The sequence below is a fragment of the Natator depressus genome, chromosome 9 (genome assembly GCF_965152275.1).
Source record: "Natator depressus isolate rNatDep1 chromosome 9, rNatDep2.hap1, whole genome shotgun sequence".
Classification (NCBI taxonomy): Eukaryota; Metazoa; Chordata; order Testudines; family Cheloniidae; genus Natator; species Natator depressus.
In genome coordinates, this window is record NC_134242.1 from 71,984,342 (window position 1) to 72,010,833 (window position 26,492).

The window sequence follows — 26,492 nt, forward strand, 5'->3', positions numbered from 1 at the left end:
TGCAAGCCTCTCTCCTGAGAAGTCCAGTGATCTCAGACCGTAAGATGACTCAGATGTGTTTCCACTGACACATCAGAAGTTACCCCTCACTGATGGTGAAGGGGGACTGAACTGGACATCTCTGAGAACATATGCTCTGACTAACTACCATGTCCATGAATCCAGAATATTTCAAGGCATGCTGACTAACATCTGTAAATTGTCCACATTTGGTCTGTAGACCTGAGACATCCAATGCTGCATTGGCCTCACTCTGAGACATGCAGACAGAGTCACATAAGTAGCAGCTATCATGACACCCATGAGATCCAGAAAGAAAATTATATTCTGAGTTTGATATATTTAAATGTTTAAAACATATTGAAAAATTTTAAAAAAACAACTGTCATCTGGTAGAAAAGGCTTTCCCTGCTACCAAGTCCCACATGGAGCCTATGAATAAAATTCTCTGAGTTCAAACAGAGGTTTACTTTCTCACATTCATAAGTAATCCCAGGTCTAAAAAAAGGTGTAAAAGCAATGTGGCTTAACAGATCCATGTGAACAATGGCCTTAAACAGTCAGTGATACAAATATGAGCCACTACCCCAGAAAGGCACTTCATAAAAACTCTTGGTGCTTGGGACAGGCCAAATGGAAGCACCTTGTAATGGAAATGGCATCGCATCATCGCATACTTTTGATGACTGTGTCGAATAGAGATATGAAAATATCCATCCTTTAAATCGGGAGTCACAAACCATTCCCCAGTTGAGAGCAAAGGGATTATGGAAGCCAAAGTGAACATGAAACAAACTTCCAAATGTTCAGGTTTCTTAAATCTAAAATTGGAGGAACTGCCCCCTCCTTTTTCTGCACCAGAAAGTATCTAAAGCTTCCCCAGGTGCCTGGATACCTCCTTGTCAGCCCCTATCAGAAGCAACTTTTGCACTTCTGAATGTAGAATAGCTTCGTCGAAGGTTCCCTGAAAAGGCAAGGTTAGGGGGAAATTAAAGAGCTTAGTTTCTTGAACTTAATGACATAGCCCTTCTCTATAATTCCTAGGGCCCATTTGTGCGGTGTAAGAAGCCTCCATTTGCTGATAAAATGGGCTAACCAGCCTCAAAACAGAAGAAGGGAAGGGGCTGTGCTGACTGGTTCTTGACTCTTGATCCTCATATTGACTCTGAGGCTTGCTGTTCAACCAAGATGAAAGGGGGAGAGCAGTTTGCTTAGATTTAAACCTTGATTTAAAAGACTTCCTCTCTGTGTTGGCTCTGGAAAAATGTAGCCTGCTGTGCTGCTGTAGACATCTTTGATTTGATGAAATGTAAGTTGAGGAAGACGGCAGATAATGCTGTCTCTGATAAGGGAAGGAAAGAGAAGGAGGTCTCCTCCTCGAAGAAATCAAGCCCAAAGAGCAGGACATCCATCTTGTGTCCTTCACCTTTTTCAGCCACTCATCCATCTTTTCACTGAAAAGGCCACCCTCTTCAAAGGGGAGATCCTCCACTTTAATTCTAGCACGGTAGAACCTCAGAGTTACAAACACCAAGGTTACGAACTGACCAGTCAATCACACACCTTATTTGGAACCAGAAGTACCCAATCAGGCAGCAGAAGAGACAAAAATAAAAGCGCAAATACAGCATAATACTGTGTTAAACATAAACTACTAAAAATATAAAGGGAAAGTAGTGTTTTTCTTCTTCATAGTAAAGTTTCAAAGCTGTATTAAGTCAATGTTCAGCTGTAAACTTTTGAAAGAACAACTCTAATGTTTTGTTCAGAGTTACATTTCAGAGTTACGAACAACCTCCATTCCCGAGGTGTTTGTAACTCTGAGGTTCTACTGTATCCAAAGCAAAAGCAGAGGACTGTCTCCTCAGAATAACTACAGAAGTCAATGCTCTAGCAGAAGAATCTGAGGCATCAAATGGAGCTCTGAAAGTGTGCTTTGCCACATTTTGACCTTCCATTATAACCACATCTGCTATTCTCCTTTTGTCTTCCTGCAAATCCTGCACAAACCGTACCATGTTTTCCCACTGGTAGAACTGATAGTGGGCCATAACTGCTTGGTAATTTGCCACCTTAATACCATGACAGGAAGAGGAGAACACCTTTCTCTCTAGGGAATCAATCCTTTTCCTTTCTTTGTCAGCAGGAGTGGAAAGTGCTTGTCCAGACCTCAATCTACTACTGGCTGCAGCCACAGCCAGTGAATTAGGTACAGGGTGTATGTGAAAATATGAAAACCCCTCCAAGGATATCTGTTATAATTTGTCTGCCCTTTTGGAAATAGGCTGGCAAGAGGCAGGGGTGGAGCAAGCAATCTTAATGGGCTGCAGATGACCACTGAGAATTGGTAATGACATCCTACTCTTGGAGGTAGTTCCAAGAATGTTGGATACCGAATGGGAGGTTTCCCCCACAGGTACTGAAGGGAAGTTCAATGTGGACACCGTGCAATCCACTAGGTCATGAAACTGCAGAGCATCTGTAGAAGGGGAAGAGGCAGAAGCTCATCTGGTGACAAATCAAGATCATCATCTGTGTTAAAAAAAAAAAGCCATCTTCTTCCTCAGATGGAGTATGTGGCACCCCTGTCTGGTAGAAGTGGATCTGAGGTTTTCTCCCCCGCCTGAAGATGAAACATCAGGAGGACAACTGAAGGATTCCCACGGTGGCCTCCAATAAAGCCAATGAGCCAGGACTGCCTCTCTCCCCAGCAACTGGTATTTGGGAACATACCTGCAGGAAGAGGACCAAAAGGCAGCATGAAATAAGGGGAAACAGGTCTCTTTATTCTTCCTCTATCCTACTCTGGAAATGGATCCAGCCTCAGATCCATGATGGACTGCACCAGAACCAGCAATGGACCCGGAAGATGGAGAGAAAGCTCTTCATGGAGACCCTGTAGGAATCTTAGGAGGAGGAAAAGATACAGACAGATCCAGAGAAAAACTAATAATCTCTCATCTCCTTTTTTCAGGTGAAGGTGATGCAGCCCTCAAAGCTTGTCTTTTCCTTGAGATCATCTGTTTCTTACTCAAATCTGAGGAATGCTTGGAAGCAGAACGACGTACATCAGCCACCAAAATAAAAGTCCTCCTCTGATCCAAAGATGGACCTGGAATCTGAACAGGGGTCAAAGCTATATATAAGAACACCTGGATGGCACAATATCTGGTGAAATGAAACCCCATGACTTTCTTTTAACGCTAATTTATTATTTCTTTCAACTATTATGAAATGACCCAAGAGTCTGTAGTGTGCCTGGTGAGAGATATCAAAAGGCACATGAATTTATTTTTAATTTGGGAGTCTTCACTATTTCTCAACAGTAACATTCACAAGAAAAAAATTAAATATTTCTTGTTTCACAGAATGTCTTGAACATGTTGTGAAATACTGGTATGTTGACAACACAGCCAGTGAGTGAATTAAGATATACCATCATGAAAATCTTGAATAGGTGTTGACATACACTGTACACTTTCTGTATTTCACACACACTGTGTATTTCAGCTTCATGCCCTTCAGTTCTTTGCTTATTCCTGGCTTATTCTTTGCTTATTCCATGCCATTTGCTTCCTTTGCTTATTCCATCCTCCATCTGGATGCTTTCAGTTTAATTGTTGGAAAAGTTCGGTCTCAAGAGAGCACATCCTCCATATAGCATGGTGCCAGTTGCTGTTTCAGGTGGTCTGCACCTGTTTTTACTCTTCCCCTCACACTTAAACAACCCACTCCTCCTTTGGCAATGATTAATTCAAACTGTATAAAAGTCTGTTGTCATGTAATGAAATGTGTTAAACAAAACAGCTAATTTTGCAGTTGCCTCAAGCTTCCAGCCAACTGTAAATATTTCTGTCACTTTCAGTAGAACTTCTATAGATGTCTTGGCTGACAGAAAAGATGCAAAATCCCCAGTTCCCTTTGAATAATATGGGAAGAGTATTTTTCGAAAAAAGAAAAAGAAAAAGGAAAAGGAAAGTAATAGGTGCCAGATTCACAGCTCTGGAGACCAAAACTCTCTGTAGAAAAAGTAGAACATATCCCACAGGGCTTTGCCTAAGTGCCTAGAGAGTGCTAGAGAGCAGTTTCCAGAACTGGGCAACTAATTCAGAGCAAATCATTTTTTCAACGAACTTAGTTTCTTTTTCAGCTCCAAGTATGACCATGAGCTTGTCAAACTATCCCCTGATTCCATTATTCACATTTATACAACTTTTTCTTGCAAGATTTTTACTTTGTTGTTCAGTTGTGAATAGTTCACAGAGAATATCTGATACTCAATATTCAAAATTTGAGCTGTGATGGTTAGTTATGACTGGCCAAAAGATACAGTATTGTTTCTATTTAACTCTGTCAGGAAAAAGCTGCTGGGGCTTTGAACCCCTCAGCGTAAGGGAGCAGTTTTTGACAAAAGGTAGGGAATAGGACTAGGGTACTAAATAAAATTTTAAAACTTTTTTAGGAAAGCACAGGGAATCTGTGCTAGAAAAAATAGGCTACTGTGTGATTTATTGGTTGGTTTTATTAGCTGGGGTGGGATTTTTAAAAGTGCTTATCATTGACATACCTTTACTCCCAATGACTTCATTAGGAGCAGAGGTAGGCTTTGGCTTTCAACAAACCTACCCTGGGTGTAGAGTTTAAATTAATTTTTCTCTTCATATAGTCACACATAGTAACTGCAGGCTCATGCACGATCCTAGTTGGGAAGGTAATGGTCAAATATTCTTGTCTAGCTTATTTAATTCTCTCAGTGACAGGGTTCTGGGGAAGAGTTTGGGAAGCCTATTCTCTGTCCCGTCCCACACAAAAGATACCATCTCCATTTGAGCTCAAAGTTCCCTTTAATATCTGCAAATATTTGTGGAAAATTTTTGTGGAAAATTTGCCCAGCTCAACTAGTTTCCTTTGTAAGAGTCCACCAAATAATTTCAAATGAACTACAAAACAACCTTTAAATATGGTTTTCAGCCACATGTAATATCCTGGCTAGTATGTATAAGCACAACAGTCATCTGCCAAAAGGAACTTCAGAACTGTTCAATTTCAGGATTAAAAGCCCCACTATAAGCGAGAGTTCATGCTGTTTCTCCTTTAGCGAGCTAAAAGTTATGCACATGCTTAAATACCCTGAAGAATCAGGAACTATATGCCAGCAGCCGCAGTTTTATTACTCACTACTGACCCTACTAAATGTGAATTGCCAGCATGAAGGTGAAAATCTCTGTAACCTATCACTAATCCTCTGTGCCATCTGGTGTCCTGACACCTCTGTGGTATTTTTATTAACATAAAATGATAATCTGTAACCTATATTATACAGATCTGTATATACAGATTGCCATATCATAACAACAACTGCACTACACGTATTTTAAAGCTATTTTTCTCTTAAAGACTAACTAAATCAAAATTATTTTGATTAAAGCATATATTTTGTCTGTTTCTGACATCATTCTATATGATGGGAATAGAAAATGCCTGAAAGTTGCTTATTTTAACGTGTATAACAGCATTCACTGATGATAACTAGGATAAGCTCTTATTGTTTCTTGTGCTGAGATTTTACATTAGTAACTCCAGCTGCTGAATTTTAGTTAGTTAATTTTCATTTTGTTACTCCCCTAATTGTGTCAGAATGCTCAGATTTGTACAAGTTATAAAAAGGTCTATGTCACAAAAAAACATGTTCTATACATGTCTTCAATAATAATTTCTTCATTGTCTGAAAATTTCCAAGTTACAGCAAAGCTGGCATTTTATGGCATGCACAGCTATAAATCATTTTTAAATCATGATGATATTACTCAAAACAGATGTGAAAACATATGTTTGCCACGGTTGTATAAAGTGCTTACTTGTCATACTTAATAAATGTTGATACTTTTATTTAACTACATTCCTTCCTAATCTTTTCTCTGGTAAATATATTTTGCCTTGCTAAAGGCAGTGGCAGTGTTTGAAAAATGAAGCTCACTGTTTATACAAATGATATCTGTAGTATTTACTGAGCAGTTCAACATATATCATCCTCTTCTATTACTGCCACACCTATATGTGCTAAAACCATGATTTCATGGAGAGGTGTGACATGCTGCTCTCAAATATGTTGGTACAAATTACTGTGTAACTTCTCAATCAGCTAATTTGCAGATGCACAAATTCTGTAGTCCATTTTTCATGTTATGTGGCAATGTGCTGTCTGTGTGCAAGAACCTAACCTTTGGGAATCAAATTCATGTTAAGGATGAGATACTTTAAGTGAGGAATAATATTGTGACATTTACATAGCACAAGAGCAAGGCCTAGGCTAGAAAGTTTAGGGGTTTTCAAAAGCCAATCATCATCATGGGGCAACCACTGGATCACTATAGCTAAAGTAAAATAGATTTTACCAGGAACTGTAAAATAAACATGGAGGCCAGTCACCATGCTAGATGTGAATTAAGTCTGGAATTATTTGGATATACAGTATTGCCAACATTCATAATTTTATCCTGAGTCTCATGATATTTAGTATTTTTCATAAAGTCCCAGCTCCTGGAGTCATGGGATTCCAGGACGGTTTTAATTTTTTTTTAAAAGACGTTTCTATACCTCATGATTTCAGAGAAAAGTTTGAAAATGTGATCCAAGTGCACCATAAAGGCTGAAAAATGAAAAGGCAAATACAAATAAAATAAAAATAACCTCTCACCCCTTTTTAAAAAAATCTCGTAATTTTTGAGCCAAACTCATGAATTTTGGGGAAGGCCTGATTCAAGCTTTTTGAAAGGGTTCGGTAGACAGTAGTGATCTGGAATTTGTGTTTGCACCAATCTCTAAACAGCAATTTCATCCTAAACTTCCTTCAAGCACTTGTATAAGATATATGTGTATATATGTGGCACTTAGTGAGTGAAACAAAACAACACTACATAAAAATGTAGGCCAAGAAATGAAGATTACTATATAAATTGAAACTTTACGGGAAGTTGGCTAGGACATTGGTGTTTATACCCCTGTTCATGCAAAAAGTTACAAGCGATATTAAATGACTACAGAAAGCCTGGATTTGAGTTTAAGTTCTTAAAATGAATTTTATATGGGTTTTGGGTTTTTGGGTTGACTTTTTTGTAGTTCATTAAACTATACAGGATGTGCTCTGCCTTGAGTGACAGACAACTGCTATCAGTCAAATATATGATTTGCATCTTGGAGCCCCATAGGGCATATTGCATTGTTTCACTGAAAAATGTCTAAACATGTGGCAGGAAACCATGCATGCTTCAACAAAATTAAAAATCAACCACACTTCCAGGTTCAGACTAAAATACTCATCTATGTAATTACTGAAGTAAAGGCAGTTTGTTATTTTAAGAAGGAAGGTGTAGTGCAGCGGTTCTCTACAGGGGGTCCTTGGCCCCTTTCAGGTGGTCCGTGGGGCCCCGCGGCTAAAACCCAGAGCCCAAGACCCAGCACCTCCCACGAGGCTGAAGCCAGCACCCGTGGGGTTCAAGCCCTGATCCCATGGGCAGAGGTGGGGGGATATGGGGGATGTTTCCCCCTCCACCATGAAACTACAGTGCAAAAGCAGGGCAGTCCCGGGGCAGCTCCACGCCCCTCCCCTTCCACCTCCTTCTCTCCCTGCCCCAGGCCAGGTCGGAGGCGGGGAGCCAGGCAGTGCGGGACAGCTGCTGCTGCTCTTGCTGGGGCTCTGGTGGCGTTCCCTCGTCTCCTGCTGCTGCAGGGGGTTGAAGCTTCTCCTCAGCTCCCAGCTCCCTTTTCTCACGCAGCCGGTAAGAGCCGCCTGGGCAGAGGACCCGGCTCTGTGGCTGCAAGAGCCCCCATGGAACAGGGACCACAGGGGAGCCCTCCCAGCACACAGCCCCTAACTACCCTCCTCCCTGCACCCAGAGCTACCTCCACGCCTGCACGCAGCCCCTAGCTACTCCCTCCTTGCACCCTGAGCTACTCGCTACCCCTCCCTGCACCCTGAGCTACCCCCCCACCCGCACACAGCCCCTAGCTACCCCTGCATCCTAGGCTGTTTTCAAACTTTGAGGTGAGCCCCTCACCTTTGAGTATAATTTTTGGTTGCGCCCCCTCCCCCACAACCCAGGTAGACTGGGTGGCCTGCTGAGGTGAGTCAGGGGGTGGAGGGGCGCTCCCTCCCCGGATGCCGCTGTGCGGAGCTGGCTCGAGCCCCACTGGCCCACCCAAAATAGAAGTCAAACTACACCTATGCCCAAGGGTTGCTACCCCACTGCTAGCCCGGAGACCTTCCTGCCTTGTTGGGCCCTGGAGTTTTTATAGCATGTTGTGGGGGGGTCTCAGAAAGAAAAAGGCTGAGAACCCATGGTGTACTGGGTAACTACTGTTTAGCTGTTGGTTTGTTCAACACTGCCTACACAAATACACAGGGTTACGGGAAACAACAGGGGACAACAGGGAAGGACTTAAGCATAAGGGCCCAGGGGGCAAATGAACTCAAGGTATTCCATGAACTCATTACGAGTTCTCAAATGAGCTCAATAGGGCCTATCATTGGGTTCCTTGAGGAAGAACTGCAATGACTAGAGAAACATCAGAAAATGGGTGAGGAAGAGGAAAGGGCAGTGACCACTAGAGACACAGATCAGTAAAGGTAAGAACATGCATTCCCTTCCCCAGGGTAGAAGAGATCAGGGGTCGAAAGAACCTCTTCTTCCTGCCTGCCCTGGCCCAGCGCTGCTCCCAGAAGCAGCCAACATGTCCCTGCCTAAGACTGCAGAAGCCTCAACTCTTTGTTGTCATTAGTAGCAGGGGGACCTAGTTAACATTTGCCAACAATGTCGCCCCCAACTTGAACAACTGAGTTGACTGGTATCACTTTTTGCAGAAAACAAACATACTGCCTAAAAAGCATTCACAGAAATGAAATTCACATGCACAAATATTAACACTGAAGGTGCTTCCACGCTCACCCAGTAAAGGAACAGAAACAGTACCAAGTAGCTAACCAAATATTTGCAGAGAATTATTCATAATCAATTAATAAAATTTAAAAGATTTGCCAAATATTTCTCCAATAATGAATAAATACAAGGAAATACAGATCTTATTGTTTATACTCCCTAAGCAGAAATACAGGCTAAATTTGCTGGATACCTTATTCATTGCAAATTATGTGTTCAGCTCTATAAATATAACCTGTTATGCCACTGGATATATAGAATGTGGGCAATGCAGGTAAAGTGCATTATTAATTTCCTTACACACGCTGTATAAAAAACAATAAATGATTCTACCTTTCTCCTTTTGGAGTTTTTTTAGATTGGTCCCAGTATCTTGATCAATGAGTTCTCCTTCTCTGGTGTTGGTCAGCATAGCTAAAAAAATCAGAGTGCACAGCTCTGTAACACTGCCAGTGAAAAAAATTGCCAAAATAGAGAATGAAAATATTAAATGACATTTTTTCTGCCAATATTCTGGCAATTTTGCATTCTTATACGGCGAGTTCTTAAGTGGTGGGCCATTTATTGTCATCTACTAAATTCCATATCTTCAACATTTACAGCAAAGTATTAACATAAACAGCAGAAGCAAATTTGCTTAAGTTGATTACACAAAGACAACAGAACAGAACAAAAATTACCACTGGGATGAGTGCAATTTCCTATAAAATGCTCAAATTAACTAATTACAGAAGTGCTTCACAGAAATCATTTTGGGGAAAAAACATGTTTAATAGATGAGAGGATTTAAAGAATCAGTAATTTTCTATAATGCAGCTAGCTTAAAAAAGAAATACAGATAGATGGTTAGCAACCCAAATTGATGGATGACAACTAAAAGACAATCCTTTTTGATGCTGAGAGAGCAATTCTTTACTTACCACCTGGAAAATCAGTAAGACATGTTAAGTTTATGATTTCAGGATACTTACTTTCTTTGTTTTTATTTGATTAAAGCTTTACCTTCTCCACAATTAACTGATTATAGAATTTGAAGTCACTCCAGATCAAGAGAATTGCTAGAACGTTATGTTAATTCTTTAGACAGTGTTTAACTGGAAATAGCAAAAGTTAAAAAATATGTATATATCCTTCTAAAACCAGCACAATATGGGCAAACATCACTATTAGACAAAGACAAATATTTGGTTCAGCATAAATTTAAGTGATGCCTTAAAGGTTTTTTTTTTTTTTTTTTTTTTTTTTTGCAACAATACTGTAGTTAATAATACCTAACACTGCTGGAGCACAGAGGATCTCCAAGTGTATTATTATTAATAATCTTTTATATAACAATGGCATCCAAAGGCCACAGTCTGGATCAAGGCCCCATTGTTGCTGGGTGTTGTACAAACAGATGAAGAGACATCACCTGCACTGGAGAGTTTTACAAGCATGAATTAGTTGTTGACAATATGTAAAACGAGGAAATATTATCCTATTTTGCAAATAAGGAAACTGACATACACAGGGATTCAGTGATTTGACCAAGGTCAAACAAGCTGTCTGTGGCACAGCCTGATCCCAGAACTGTGTTTCATGCATAAGGCCATTCTTTGTCTAAATAATACACAGACCCTGATGTTTATGGTGGAAATAAAAAACTCTTATGACAATGGAAAAAAGTGGTGAGTTTCCTTTATTATAGTCATGATATAATTTGCTGAGTTTGAGGTAAATACAACAAATGTACATTTAGAAGGACGCCATGAGATGTGTATGTTATATCATAGTAGGGGCAATATACTGTGACACTGAGTTGATGTGTGCATGATATGTAGCCATCTGATTGGTCAGGCTTTCTGCAGTAATGAGCAAGTTTGAGAAGAACAGGCAGCTTTATATCCTTTATTCCAATGCCGCTCTAATTTTTTTAATGATAAATGACTGCTTCACAGAGTCCGTTTTAAAACTGGTTTCAGAGTAACAGCCCTGTTAGTCTGTATTCGCAAAAAGAAAAGGAGTAATTGTGGCACCTTAAGGACTAACCAATTTATTTGAGCATAAGCTTTCGTGAGCTACAGCTCACTTCATCGGATGCATACTGTGGCAAGTATAGAAGATCTTATTATATACACACAAAAAGCATGAAAAAATACCTCCTCCCACCCCACTCTCCTGCTGGTAATAGCTTATCTAAAGTGATTACTCTCCTTACAATGTGTATGACAATCAAGTCGGGCCATTTCCAGCACAAATCCAGGTTTTCTCACCCCCCCCCCCCACACAAACTCACTCTCCTGCTGGTAATAGCTTATCCAAAGTGACCACTCTACTTACATTGTGTATGATAATCAAGGTGGACCATTTCCAGCACAAATCCAGGGTTTAACAAGAACGTCTTGGGGGGGGGGGTAGGAAAAAACAAGGGGAAATAGACTACCTTGCATAATGACTAAGCCACTCCCAGTCTCTATTCAAGCCTAAGTGAATTGTATCCAATTTGCAAATGAATTCCAATTCAGCAGTTTCTCGCTGGAGTCTGGATTTGAAGTTTTTTTGTTGTAAAATAGCGACTTTCATGTCTGTAATCGCGTGACCAGAGAGATTGAAGTGTTCTCCAACTGGTTTATGAATGTTATAATTCTTGACATCTGATTTGTGTCCATTTACTCTTTTACGTAGCGATTGTCCAGTTTGACCAATGTACATGGCAGAGGGGCATTGCTGGCACATGATGGCATATATCACATTGGTGGATGTGCAGGTGAACGAGCCTCTGATAGTGTGGCTGATGTTATTAGGCCCTGTGATGGTGTCCCCTGAATAGATATGTGGGCACAGTTGGCAACGGGCTTTGTTGCAAGGATAGGTTCCTGGGTTAGTGGTTCTGTTGTGTGGTACGTGGTTGCTGGTGAGTATTTGCTTCAGGTTGGGGGGCTGTCTGTAGGCAAGGACTGGCCTGTCTCCCAAGATTTGTGAGAGTGTTGTTGAAATAATTTCCGTCCCACCATCAACCTCAGCCTGGTCCAGTCTACACAAGAGATCCACTTCCTGGACACTACAGTGCTAATAAATGATGGTCACATAAACACCACCCTATACCGGAAACCTACTGACCGCTATTCCTACCTACATGCCTCCAGCTTTCACCCTGACCACACCACACGATCCATTGTCTACAGCCAAGCTCTGCGATACAACCGCATTTGCTCCAACCCCTCAGACAGAGACAGACACCTACAAGATCTCTATCGAGCATTCTTACAACTACAATACCCACCTGCGGAAGTGAAGAAACAGATTGATAGAGCCAGAAGAGTTCCCAGAAGTCACCTACTACAGGACAGGCCTAACAAAGAAAATAACAGAACGCCACTAGCCGTCACCTTCAGCCCCCAACTAAAACCCCTCCAACGCATTATTAGGGATCTACAACCTATCCTGAAGGATGACCCAACACTCTCACAAATCTTGGGAGACAGGCCAGTCCTTGCCTACAGACAGCCCCCCAACCTGAAGCAAATACTCACCAGTAACCACATACCACACAACAGAACCACTAACCCAGGAACCTATCCTTGCAACAAAGCCCGTTGCCAACTGTGCCCACATATCTATTCAGGGGACACCATCACAGGGCCTAATAACATCAGCCACACTATCAGAGGCTCGTTCACCTGCACATCCACCAATGTGATATATGCCATCCTGTGCCAGCAATGCCCCTCTGCCATGTACATTGGTCAAACTGGACAGTCTCTACGTAAAAGAGTAAATGGACACAAATCAGATGTCAAGAATTATAACATTCATAAACCAGTCGGAGAACACTTCAATCTCTCTGGTCACACGATTACAGACATGAAAGTCACTATTTTACAACAAAAAAACTTCAAATCCAGACTCCAGCGAGAAACTGCTGAATTGGAATTCATTTGCAAATTGGATACAATTCACTTAGCCTTGAATAGAGACTGGGAGTGGCTTAGTCATTATGCAAGGTAGTCTATTTCCCCTTGTTTTTTCCTACCCCCCCCCCAAAGACGTTCTTGTTAAACCCTGGATTTGTGCTGGAAATGGTCCACCTTGATTGTCATACACAATGTAAGTAGAGTGGTCACTTTGGATAAGCTATTAACAGCAGGAGAGTGAGTCTGTGTATGTGTGGGGAAGGGGGGGGGGGGTGAGAAAACCTGGATTTGTGCTGGAAATGGCCCACCTTGATTATCATACACATTGTAAGGAGAGTGGTCACTTTAGATAAGCTATTACCAGCAGGAGAGTGAGTTTGTGTGTGTGGGGGGGGGGTGAGAAAACCTGGATTTGTGCTGGAAATGGCCCAACTTGATTATCATACACATTGTAAGGAGAGTAATCACTTTAGATAAGCTATTACCAGCAGGAGAGTGGGGTGGGAGGAGGTATTTTTTCATGCTTTTTGTGTGTATATAATAAGATCTTCTATACTTTCCACAGTATGTATCCGATGAAGTGAGCTGTAGCTCACGAAAGCTTATGCTCAAATAAATTGGTTAGTCTCTAAGGTGCCACAAGTACTCCTTTAGTTTTAAAACTAACACTGTCAATTTTCCTTTAGTGAAGTATTTTTCACAGCACACTTCTCAAATCCAGAGTAGTTATCTGAGTGAGGGGAGGCTGGGAATAATAAAGTACCAACCAATTCTATCTGGTGTGTTGTCAAGTTGGGATGGAGAGCTGGACACACTACTGCTCTGATGTGAAGACGCATGACTCCCAGGCCTCTGACTATCTTCCAGAGATGGAGCAGGAGAAGGGCTGTCTTGAATCCTCTCCTTAAAACAGAAAAGAAAATAATGTCTGTTGAATTGTGCAGTTTGTTTTAATTTACTTTATGTACACAGTGTTGTTGTAGCCATGTTCGTCCCAGAATATTAGAGAGACAAGGTGGGGGAGGAAATATCTTTTATTGGAGAGCTTCTCTCTCTCACCAACAGGAGTTAGTCCAATAAAAGATATTACTTCATCCACCTTGCCTCTTTAATGTACTTAAGACTTATCTAAAATAGCAAATCTCCTTTGCTAAGTAAATTAATTCGGCTCCTTTGTGAACTCACATTCAAAGACCCAGTACAGTCTTGCATACCTATAATATCTGGGCACCATGTAACCACATAGCTATGACACCCTTATCATCATGACATAGCAGCTACTGTGCAGCTTGCTAATGTTTTTTTTAAGCTATTCAATTACTTGGGGTACTTTTTATTTTATAACATTTTCATCCATGTTAATACAAAAATGCACATTCCTCCTCAGTACGTTACTAGTTTTATCTGTATCTATAAATGATACAGAAGAGTCAAATACCAAATTCAGATTAAATTGGCAATTTCAGATTCAAATAAATACTAATGCTAAACAATTGCAAATTCATAAAAACAATCATAGGTCTACCTGAGAACTTTCATTAGTCCCCATTAAAGCTATATCAGCCAGATTTCCAAAGCCATGCATACAAAAGTGCACAACATTTCAGTGTAAAGACAAAATTTCTCTAATACTCTAAAAATGTGCTCTAAAACTCACAGGAGGAATCAAATTGCCTTGAATATTGGTGTGCCACATCAGGAGTAGGGGTTGACTTTCTGATGCAAATTTGTTGTCACCTGGTCAAAGGGTTCCCAAAAGACACCTCCCCCCCAACCTGCTTTTAATTTTCAAAGGGCTCTAAACTCCACATGTATCTGGAGATTGTCCTGAAAATAAAGAGTTATGGTAAGACTAATTTAACACTGCTCATTCTGATTTTTCAGAGGTTTAACTTTAATAGATCAAAGGATTTGCCAGAGGTAGGCAATGTTAACTCTGCATTAACATTTTTTAGAAGTAAATATAAGAATATGCTTACAAAAGCTAACATATGCATGTGCACGTTTGCACACACAACTTTTTAAATGTGGTTCACAGTTCAAATATACCTGAGAATACTCTGGGTAAAGAAAAAGGAGTAAACCAAAAAATGGTAAATTTTTCCAAAATTTTACCCAAAATGAAATTCTCCCACTTCGTCCACCTGTAATAACAACATTATATGCATTATTTTTCCTACAGCTTTCAAAATTATAGCTGTAACACGCATTTTCATCATTTATCCCCTCCCACCTATTCCCACATCCTATAACCTATGAAAATCCACCAAAAAGCACCTATTGCAGGCTGAGACTGTACTTTTTCTGGGCCTTTTTCTCTGTGGCTCCTTCCATGAAGTAGACTACCTATAACACTTCAAAGGTAGTACTGAAGGGAGAGTCCCTGGCAGTATGGCTGCAATGGAGCCATGCTACGAGGAAGGTGGATGGGATTAGGGATGGACAATCCTGAATTTGTGGACAATCTTAGCCTCTGGCAGCTCCCTGATAGCCATAAGTTCTGGGAGCTGAATTCTTTGCCTATTCTGCGAGAAGGACAAATTCCCCACCTCTCCACAGTATAATCTGGGGAAGCTCTGAGGATAACTTTTCAGCTTTCCACCCTTCCTGGTACATTCCCAAAGATTTTTCAGTGAAATGGTGTGATCTGGCCCCTTCTGACCATGCGCTAAGAAGCTCAATAGTGACTGAATTCTTCTTCCCCCTGAGGCTGGGGTAGAGAACATGACAAATCAATAAAATATCTTTAGAAGCAGATTTGTAGATTTTAAAAGTCTCTCAATTACTAATGATTAACTTAATAGTTTCTGTTCATTATCTGCTGCTGTAACTCATTAATACCAATGGCAGTCTGGTTAGTGTGTTAAAAATATTCTGTTACCCATTAAGACCACATCTCCAAAATACACTCAACTTTATATTTAGGGATACATTGTAGCATGATGCACAGGGAATTAAAGAGCATCTCCTCTTAACCATAATGGGTGGTGTTTGTTTATTCCAGTCACACCACACTGAAAATGTAGCCTTGAATGTGTTTTTAATAGGATAGTTATTATACATTAAATAACAACTGAGCTTTGGAATCATGTAACAGATGCATATCTATTACATAGCTGTTAATTCTCAATGGATGTGTTCTCACTAATTATCTGTTATTTAATGAACATACAATAACTAATAAAACCTAAAGAGAGACTTTTAATTGCAATAGTCTTGGTATGCTAATTAAAGATGTTTATTAAGTTTTAATAGATATGAATCTATTATAGGGATGTCAAACCTCAGTAGCTTTAAGTTTTGAAAAAAATCAACTGTTTTCAGCAAGTAATATCCAACTATTCCAAACCTGACAGCAAATCAGTACAATGTCAAAGCTATTGGCCTGTTGGCTTTCCCCCTCTATGCTCTGAAATGCCCTGAAAAGGATTTGGGAATTAGTGGCTGCTGAGGAGCCTGTGGGGCCAGGAGAGAGGCCTTTATGCCCTAGCTTCCTGTCTTGACATTCCCTCTATTGTGTCACATTAGAAGGCTTCCATCCACCCCCTTAGAGGTATCTTTACTAATCAATGAATTCTACACATACAGCCCTGATCTTGTTGGTTCTTTGTGCATGGACCTTCTATTAAATTTGATCAAGTAGCAGCTTTAGGATTGGGACCCAGGTGAACAAAATTGTGACTTTATCTTTAATTGCCTCCTTTTATGTGTCATAGCCTACCTGACATTCGTCCCAATCTTGTGTACCTAAAAGGGCCTCTACCATTGTTTCAACTCAGAATGTTCAGTGATTAATTTGCCACAAAAATACATAATGTACCTATAACAAGCATGTGAACAGCCAAGGAAAGAGTTTGCCAACTGCTCTACAAAAAAATCTGAACAAACCAAATTACTGTACATTAACACTCAGAAATCACATATACAGCAGTATATGCCATCCTTAAATGAAAATTATTTGAGTAATTCAGAAGTTGATGATTTGGAAAAACAGGATTCAAGCTCTCTCTGATAACTGCATTTTCTCACTGTCTGGCCATCATCCTTTCCTTAATCATTTCCAAATAATCCCAAACCAGGTCCTGACCATTCCATTATAAAAGGAAAGGGGTCAGTTCCTCGCTGTTCCATGTATAAGAGCCCCAAACCCCCTTCCTCAAGTCCTTTAAAAGGGATTAGGAAAAGGAGCGGGGGTTGGATCCCCACTGTACAAGATGTAGAAGCCTGAAACTCCTTTTACTGCTCCAGTATGGGATGGATTCCTTTACATCCTCTTGCAATCCATTTCATCCGATAACTGTATCCCTTCCCTAATGAGTACCTGCACTGGACATCTGCCAAAAATTTTACATATTAAATTGCAACATTATAATCTAACCTCCTACTCCACAGCACAGGGTCCCACAGATCCTGTGTGGAAGGTGGAAAAAACCACCCAATCTGGGACTCAGGGAAAAACTCCTTCCCAACCCCCAACAAAAAGGGCAACTAGCGTAATTCCCCCAGCAGGTTAGGAGAGAACTCGGTCCTTTTGTTCATGGGCAGGTGGGTGAGTGAGTGCTGTCAGCCCAATGCAGGTAAAAGAGGGCCTCCCTAGAGCTGCATGGCATATAAATACTGGGCCCTTGCTTCTGACCAGCAGGAAGGACAGTGCAGTGACCTGCTCCTGACTTTCCCTAACTGCTTCCTGCCCTGCCCTGTAAGCTTTCCCCCTTCTCTCCATCCATTGTAAGGAAGCCCTTAAAAGGGCAGTGCCACTTTTCTTCCAGCTAGTGGGACAAATATCCCCCACCCCGCATCACGAAGGTTGCAGTGCCTACATTGTCTCCCACTATAAAGCGATCTACTTAAAATAATCTGCGTTAAAACACATACTACGTTGGATTTACAATGTTCAGGTAGAAATAAAGGTGTCAAATAATAATGTCACATTTAATTACACAGTGAATCATTTTATGAAAGAATTTGTTGATTATGTCAGCTAACATTTTACTGCCTACCAGAATTAACATATACCGGGAAGATACAGTTTTCCCTTTAGACAACAGAAGAGCTGGAATTTTCTCTACATCATATGTACTATACATGAGGATAGAATATTATCACCTGAGCCTAGATATTGATTGAAAAATAGTCTATTTCTAAGTGTTTGTTTGGAAGTGTATGAGTTTCTCCTACCATAATAAATAGCACTATGAATAGTTTCTTCTTTGCAAGTAAACACATCCATTTTTCAGTCCTGTAATCAGTATGCATCTATTTAGCTACTTAACAGCAATGTGCTCTGGTTCATTAGGCAGCTACTGTTGTGTCTCAGCCTAGTTAAAATTTCACAGCAAGTTAATCTATTTTATTACAAATGAGAACACAAGTGATAATGTCCTCACCATTTTCTAAACACAGGGTTAACAGTATTTGTAACAAATCAAAAAGGGAATTTAAATGGGAAAATTGCAAATCTAAAATCTTAATATTTTTTACACGATTATGACTTCATTTTATGCCATTTATGAATTTTACAACCCTGTTACTGTTCATATATTTTATTTTTTCTATTAAAAATAACTGTAGTTCCACTACAGGCTGCAGTCCAGCCTGCTTCTGCAGTCGTTATATTTATAGTATCAGAAGAATATTACTTCTAAAATAACGCCATATTTCCTAAGTTCAGCTTGTTTTCACATTTTGTACATTTTTCACAATTCATAAACCAGGTTATAATGCACTGAATTAGAGAGATAATTTACAGATTTGGAAATCTGATGAAAGAATTAAAACATGTCTGAAGATCTCAACTATTTATCTATCTGCAATACCTACTGGTACTTTATATATCTTATCTTTCTCTTCTCTTTACAGAGCTGTACCATCAATTCTCAAAAAAGACTTTTGGAGTATTAAATCCTTTTGAAGGACGATATATTTCTGTCTTACTAAAGGACAGCGTCTTGCTTTGGCTCAGAAAATGTAGCTACAAAGCTTGACATAGTTACTTTTAGTTATGATTTAGGTTAATGGCACTAAAGTCATCAGCTCTTCCAATTTTCAGGGACATCCTTGCTTTCACCTCAGTATCCCTTTTGCATCCCTTGTGAGGTGCTATTCCACACAAGAAATGTGAAGCACTAACATAACATCCATAACTAACTTACATCCACAATAATTGTATTAGAAGTATATATGAACGGCTTACCAATTTTTGACATAATCACCTTAACTTTAATTCCTTATCTCTAATATTTTATAGTATTGGTTCTCATTTTATATGTCAAGAGTTTTAGAAGAGCCATGCTGCTGGATTTGCCTTTTTATTTTTATTTATTTTCAGTTCCAATGTAGCTGTAATTACTCTTCCAAATGTTAATCTATTAATGAGCTCCTAAAGGATTTAATGGCATTTCATTGCTGACAAGCAGGTTTTGGACATTTGTCTGAATACTGGATATTTTATTCATACATTTGTCTTGATATTTCATATTTAATTGATGTGCTCCTTCTGTACTCTACAGGGCTCTATAATGGCAAGCGAGCTTGGAACTTAACAGACTTTGCTAATGAAAATGGGGGCAGAGAAAAATGTGGTGGGCTGTTGTTGGTTTTAAGTTCCAGATAAGTATTTGCCACTAATCTGAGAATAAACTTGGAGCTGCTGAATTTATTGGAAGAACCATAATTCGTATACCCTTGAAAAATAACTTTTTTTACTTATTTATGCACTACTCCCAATTAGGTTTCTACAGTATTATACTTGCCTTCCTCAAGGCCAGCTTCACCATCATTCAGACTCTCAAAACAGTTGAGGAGAAATTCACCCCAAACCTCCAGTCACCATGTAAATGGGCTTTGTGTGTCAAACCACACAGAGGGTGAAGTTGCAGAACTCGTATGCAGGACACAGGACAGCTCAGAAGCTCATTTTGTGGCTGCTATAACAGCATCAGGACTAAAAGAGGGGCAACAAATCCTGCAACCACTTCCCCATCCTCAAATGTCTCTTCAGAAGTGGTATATGCAATGCAGAGATATGAAGGGGCAGGGGTGGAGAGTCAGCTTGGATGCCTGCTCCATAGCTATCCACCTCTTGTACAGATCTGGCAGTTTTTCTACTTTGAAGGCCTCCCATTGCCTTTACATTCCTGGCTGAATTTCACCCAGAATTAATAGGAAATATACAAACACTACTGTTACCAAATAATGTGTTATCATTTGATAACAGCTAATATCAGGATTCATATTTCTTTTCCAGTTGGACCTTAATTTAGCATTATGATTATTTTAGTTTCTATGAAAAATGTTTAATACTTGTTCTAAAGTTTATGGTCCTAAACTAAGGCAGTATAGCTGGAGGTAAAGCACAACGTGCATTTCCACTTTTACACAGATAATAATTCTGGCTCAGTCTAAACCAGAAATCATGCTAGATCAATGTACAGCTGGACTACACACCAATCCTTTAGAGAGATGATACCTCAGGAGAAACCTCTGGACTTGTGTTCCTTGGGTAAGGAAGGCTCAAAACTTGGAAGACCTTGATCTGGGTGAGGGGAATAGGCAAAGAGATAGGCAGACTCAGTATCTCCCCTGGTCTCCAGAGCTAGAGTTGTGAGGAGTGCAATTTATACAAGAACTGGGGATCACATTTTAAATAAGGAAAAAGAATGACTGAGATGTGGCTGGATGCCTGCCAAAGAGTCAGCTGGATCCTACTATCTTCTGCTCGGACTCTTATCTGAAATGAACTCACATACAATATACTTATTCCATGTACAGGGCAGTAATATTTTTAATTGTGTGCACCAAACATTTCAGTAGTAGTCAACTAGTATTTATTTTCCTACTGAATTTAAGAAATCACAAAAAAACCTCTTCTGTGTTTACTAATTTTTAATACCAGATGTTCACTTGCTAATTCCACCGCCTTGTGACTATTTCCTATCAATTCATTAATTGCCAGCTGCTCAGCCAAACAAACAAACAAACAAACAAACAAACAAAAAATCACAGCTAATCAGACGGTATTGGTAAACAGCCAAACAAGAGCTTCCCACTTTGGAATTTCTTAAATTAGTAATCAGAGGGAAAAAACTATGGCACCTTTCACCCATATATTACAAAGTTGCCATTACATTTGTTTATCAGTATTGTCAATGTGCAAAGGTGAAAAACTGACTAATAATGCACTGGCTGTTGTACAGGGGAATCATCATACATATCCTTGGTCCTTTGAATTCTGCCATGTCCAGTGCTATAACTGAATGAAGAAAGGACACACCCAGGCCTAATGATGTCATAGCTATATTATAGTTATGTAATAACTATATTAGCTAGTAACTACAAATGCTAATGGCTGAGCCAATGCTAAAAGGATCTGAGCCACAACTAAAGGCTATGTGTTTGGCCTAACAATATTACCATGCTAACTTTGGGGAAAAAAGCAATTGTGTTTGCAACTTATAATGTCTTTTCCACCTTCAGAATCAACGCAAACATTCAGGAGTTCCCCTTTATGTTGGAAACATGCAGTTCCCAATGTTAATAAACAATACATACTTGACGTCTGAGGAAAAGGCGTATAAGAGATAAAATTGTAGTTTAAATGAAACAAGGCTAAATAAGATTATAGACATCTGAGTATGTCCAAACATTGCAGTACCTGCATGGCAATGGATAAAAAGATATATGACTGCACATCCTCTGCTTTCTGCAATGGACTCAGCTGTTCAAATTAGCCATGAAGAAAGTTATCTCAAATTACTTTCTCTGTTGTATGATCTTTCCCTGACATTCCAGCAATCATTTAATCTACAAGTTGGCAACAATGAATTAATTCTATAAGATGGAAAAGTATAAAAATACATGTGATCAAAAGTTATAATTTTTATAAATTTAGATTTAAAAAGTTGAACTTTATTCTGAAAGTGTTTCAAAATGTTGGGCTGGCATAGAGAGGAAAAAGTAAACATGTATTAATCCTTACAATATATCTATGTTTTTGTATTTTTGGCAACTGGTTTTGAGAATTCAGAGGTTGGGAGATTTTTTTTTCTCTCTGTCAGATAAATACAGGTATAAGAGTTATACAGCACACAGAAAACAGCACTGCTCAGTCATGATTGCACAACCCATCTTTTTTCTAATTTAGGGAATTTCAAATTTATGTCATACATCCTTTACAACTGCTTTGGGTTAAATTTTCCATGCCAGGTGTCTGCCTCAGGATGAATGAGCAAATGAGTTAGTTTTGGGGGGTGGGAGAGAAATTCAGCTAAAATAGTTCAGCCATTTCTGAGAATGAGATTAGGGAAAATATGATGTTTGCCCATGTTAAAAAATTCTTACAACAGTTTTCCTGAGAAGTAATAGTGTCTCTGTGTGTATTGCCACAGAGGCAGAAGGATCTATAATCACTAGACCACACCCCCTTCCAGTACCTGGTGTTGAACACAGTAGTCTTGAGTCTCCACAATCCTCCTCCATCAGCAAACAGGGAGGGTGGGTTAAAGGAATCGGGTGGGGGGAGGGAACAGGAGCAGGGGAAGAAAGGGACAGGAGTAGGAAGGATGGCAGCAGGAGAGGGGAGGTTGGATGGGGCAGAAGGAGATAGGGAGAGGTTAGGGGCAGAGCAGAATGGTCTTTAATCACTACAGCACACTCCCCTACAGAAACTGGAATTGAACCAATTACTCCTGAGTCTAAACATTCTTTTGCTGTCTTGTAAATAGCAGTGAAACCCACTGCTTTTTGTGTCTCCACCCTGCTTTAGTGGCAAGTCCACATATAAGACACCAGGCTTCTACTGCCACCAGTTACTATGTTGGCTCAAACAACAGAGGACTGTGCTGAGGATCTAAAGATCCCAGCCCTATTGATGTGGGGTCAGTATGATTCTAGATAATGGTATTTTTGTTTTGTCAATATTTAAGTTTTTAAAAACATAGGAAATTACATTAAAACCCCTACATGAAAAGAACATTATGAAGGTTGTAAAGTAAAGCAATCAAAAGCTAGGAAATACCAGAATGAAGACTTTCCAAGCAATCTTCATTCTGCCACTTTGTGTATATGCATTATGATACAGTCTTTAATTACGTGATCATAGTACCCTTCTGGCCATAAAAGCCATTAAGCAATTTCTGGATAAGCAGGCTCCTAGTTTACCTAGTGAGGTAGGAGGAAAAACAGTTCCTGTGATGATATCTATACAGATTTAGGACCAGATTCCCTCCCCCTGTTCTGGCTTCTTTGTGCTGCATAAGCAAAGGAGCCAGAATCTGGCTGCAGCGGCCCGCTGAGAATTGCCACTCGACTGGTTTAAATCCAATGGAGCTAGATCCCCCATCCCACACCCAAACATCCACCCTAGTGTAAAGTATATGTCTGGGATCTGCGGGCCACAATTCCGCTCTGCCAAAGTCGCAGTTTGAGTATGTGCTCTGGAGACCATAGCCAGCTGGAATAAGTTAGGGTCCAAGGTTGCTCTAACTTACAGCAGGGACAGCAGTGGAGTAGCCGAAGCTTGAGAAACAAGGAGCTATAACTGGCTCCCTGATAGGCTTCTTCCCAGTTCTCTTGTGCTCAGTGGATCTTGGTGCAGAAAAGAACTGGATCCTTACAGTTAATTTTTGTAGACTATCTGAGCTTGGGTTGTATAAATTGGGGGGCTGAAGACCTATTCTGGTTTGGTGACACCACTGGAGCATCCAGACCTCATTGCTGGCTATAGGTAAAGGGCACCCTGCAACCCTGCAGGCCTGGGAATGACTAGGATGAAGACCCTGGTCTGGGTAAAAGGTTCAAAATCAGTTACCAATAAGGGTCGGAAATCTTTAACACAGACCTTGAGTTGTATGCTCACTGTGTTGTGACATTGAATGAGTGGCACTTGGCATCCATTTATATACTGTGAAGGCTCAGCTTCTTTGCACCCAATATTGTTGTAATGGACATGAAAAGATTTAGCCATATTTTGAGCATTCTATTTAATATGTATTCTCAGCATAAACCTTAACGACTCCTTTATGTGTACTATATGCTCTGAATGCATATTAATAGTCATATGTATTTGCATATTATGGATCCATTGTATAATAAAAATCTTACTGAAAAGTACTGATAGTTTTGGTGTAGAACTGCTCCATAAAATTCAGAAGAAAAAAAAGTTTTAGTTTATGTAGAAAGGACCTATTCAATCGTATGGTCTAGAGATCTGAAAATAATGTCAATGAATAGAATTTCTTTTAAGTTACAGACACACCAAAAAAGCATACTACCTTCATTTATTTTCTACTCTTGTAACTTAACTGAACAGATAATTCTGAAATTTTTTAGCCAAGTTTCAGTTGGAGCAAGTTTTTACAGCTGAGCTGTAAATCCCTGAAAGTAGGGATTTATAATGGAAGACACTGACAAACCCTTAACTATAGCAGCGTTAGCAGGTGCCACTGTAATCACATTAGATTATATTATAGATGGCAAAGAAGGCTTTCTGAGTCTGGCCATTGTGACTGCCTAATTTATAGTGTTCCTGTCAAGAAGAAATCAAATTTCATAGTTATGACATTTCTTTCTGGAGCACTAAATGTTAACTTTGCTGATCATGCATATTTTGGTAGGACAGCTTATTTCTAAATGGCAAATATGATATAAAATGCATGATGACTTCATTCAAATCCTTTTTAAAGCAGCCCATTCACACACTAATAGGAAATGGGCTAAATGGTATTTTAGATGTCTAATTATGGAATTAGGTAAACAGTATACTCAATTCAGTTTTAAATTTTAAGTAGCCATATCACATCATAATTAGGATATATCTAAAAACATGGTCAGTTTTATGCATTCGTATTACATGGATTTAAAGAGTATCAAGGTGCTGTGATATAACAACAGAATAATAAATAATGACAAAAACAATACTTTGCTTCTATATAGTTAATTTAATCTGAGAATCCTATTGCACTTTACAGCCATTCAGTACCAGACTGTGGTGCAGGAAGAAAGGACAGAACACAGGGAGTCTTTCATCTTCCCTTGAAACTTACACAAGGGGCAGCCACAGTCATAGTCATTGTGCAGTCAGAAAAACAAAGGGGAGGAAGGCATCACTAAACACCCCCAAACAGACTGACATAGCAAAGGATGCATGCTGTATCCTGTGAAAGGCTGCGGCAGTGGCCACTCATTGCATATCCCCTACGTCAGACAGGAGTAATTCTGGCTAGAATGCCTCCAGCACCTACTGCTGCTGCAGAGGTATTACACCACCCACCCCACTGGTGGTAAGGGAAGCTGTGTGCCAAAATAGTAGCATTTAACACCTACTTTGTGCAAGTGAAAATGACTACACAAGGGGCAAAGCAACAGAGAATAAGACCTAATAATCCTAACATTTAAAATAATATTTTAACACATGCACACAAAAACCCAGAGACAAAAAATGGGAATATAATGACCCCATAACAGAGTTACAATTTCTAAACTTTGTTTTTATTTTTTAAAATTGCTAGAGAAACACACATGCTCAAATATTAAAACTGACAAAAAGCCCTTTTTATTTTTTTGCACAAATAAAAAGGTGATAGATGCCGTTTTTCTGAAAGTTTACAAAAAAACTTCCACATTGTAGCTACCTGCTCTTCCATATAACCCGTCAATCTTGATCCTTGACACTCCCATTTCTAATCTCTTTCCTCTGAGAATGTATGCCTATCTCTTAACATATTTTTAATCCATGACCGGACTTGCTCTTTCAAGATGGTTACCAAATTTTCCTAATAGCCTACTTGCAAGAGTCTTTATAAAAAGTCTTTTGAAAGTCTAAGTATATTTTATCCACCATTTAAAGAAGCAGGAGTCCTATCTCATATTACAGTCATTAAAGTCCTTTTAATGATTTTCTGAACTTTTTCTCAGATACTGAAGTAAGGCTCACTGCACTAGAATTCCTGGGATTACCTGCAGCACTTTCCTTTAAGTACAAAATGAAAGTATGTTTTTACGCTATATTTTAAAATAGCTTTTGTGTCATTATTAGGTGCAACACTAGCTACCCTCCCAACCTCTGGTCCATGTTAGTATCTGTTTTTAATAATATTACATACTTGCATCAGTAGCAGAGCTGCTTTTTCTTTATTTTCTTAGTGATGTTATCAATATTTATTTATACTGCAATAGCACCTAGAAACTCCTGCCAGGAACCTGGACCCAGTGTGCTAGCTGCTGTACAAACACATAGCTGCTCACTTATGTTCCCAAGGGATCAGTATAATGCCACTGGGAGTGGGTTTTTATCCATAAATCATTGTTTTCTAAATCAAATATTGCACTCTTACCTTAATAACAGAGGCCCCTGCTCTGGAAAGAGGACTATGCATCTGGGCTGCAGCAGCCATGTTAGCTATAGTATTGAGGTGGTTCATCTGATTCATTGCCATTGCAACTGAAGCAGGAGGTAGGCTGACTGGGAGGAGAGGATGGGGCATCATCATAAATGGCAGATCTATCCCTAAAAGAGATGGTGGGCATGATGGTTAGTTAGTCTCTCATTTCATAATCCAACACTTTGGTTCAAGAGCATAGCTATCATACTACAGAAAGAGTAATTAGTCTAGGCTGTCATTATTATGAGTTTGAAATTTATATAACTAATACAACATTGCCATTT

At 39.6% G+C, this 26,492-nt stretch overlaps 1 protein-coding gene across 7 annotated transcripts in view; it reads right to left on the bottom strand.

Annotated features, from left to right (window-relative positions):
* DACH2 (dachshund family transcription factor 2) overlaps positions 1–26,492 on the bottom strand; it is a 480,235-nt gene that overhangs the window by 62,419 nt on the left and 391,324 nt on the right. For 4 of the 7 annotated variants that reach the window (XM_074964446.1, XM_074964447.1, XM_074964448.1 and 1 more), the window contains 3 exons: positions 26,161–26,333; positions 13,597–13,732; positions 9,270–9,350 (listed from right to left, as the gene is read on the bottom strand). In XM_074964446.1, coding sequence (XP_074820547.1) covers positions 9,270–9,350; positions 13,597–13,732; positions 26,161–26,333 — 390 coding nt within the window. The remainder of the gene's footprint in view (positions 1–9,269; positions 9,351–13,596; positions 13,733–26,160; positions 26,334–26,492) is intronic. The other 3 variants (XM_074964449.1, XM_074964452.1, XM_074964453.1) reach the window with 1 other exon arrangement.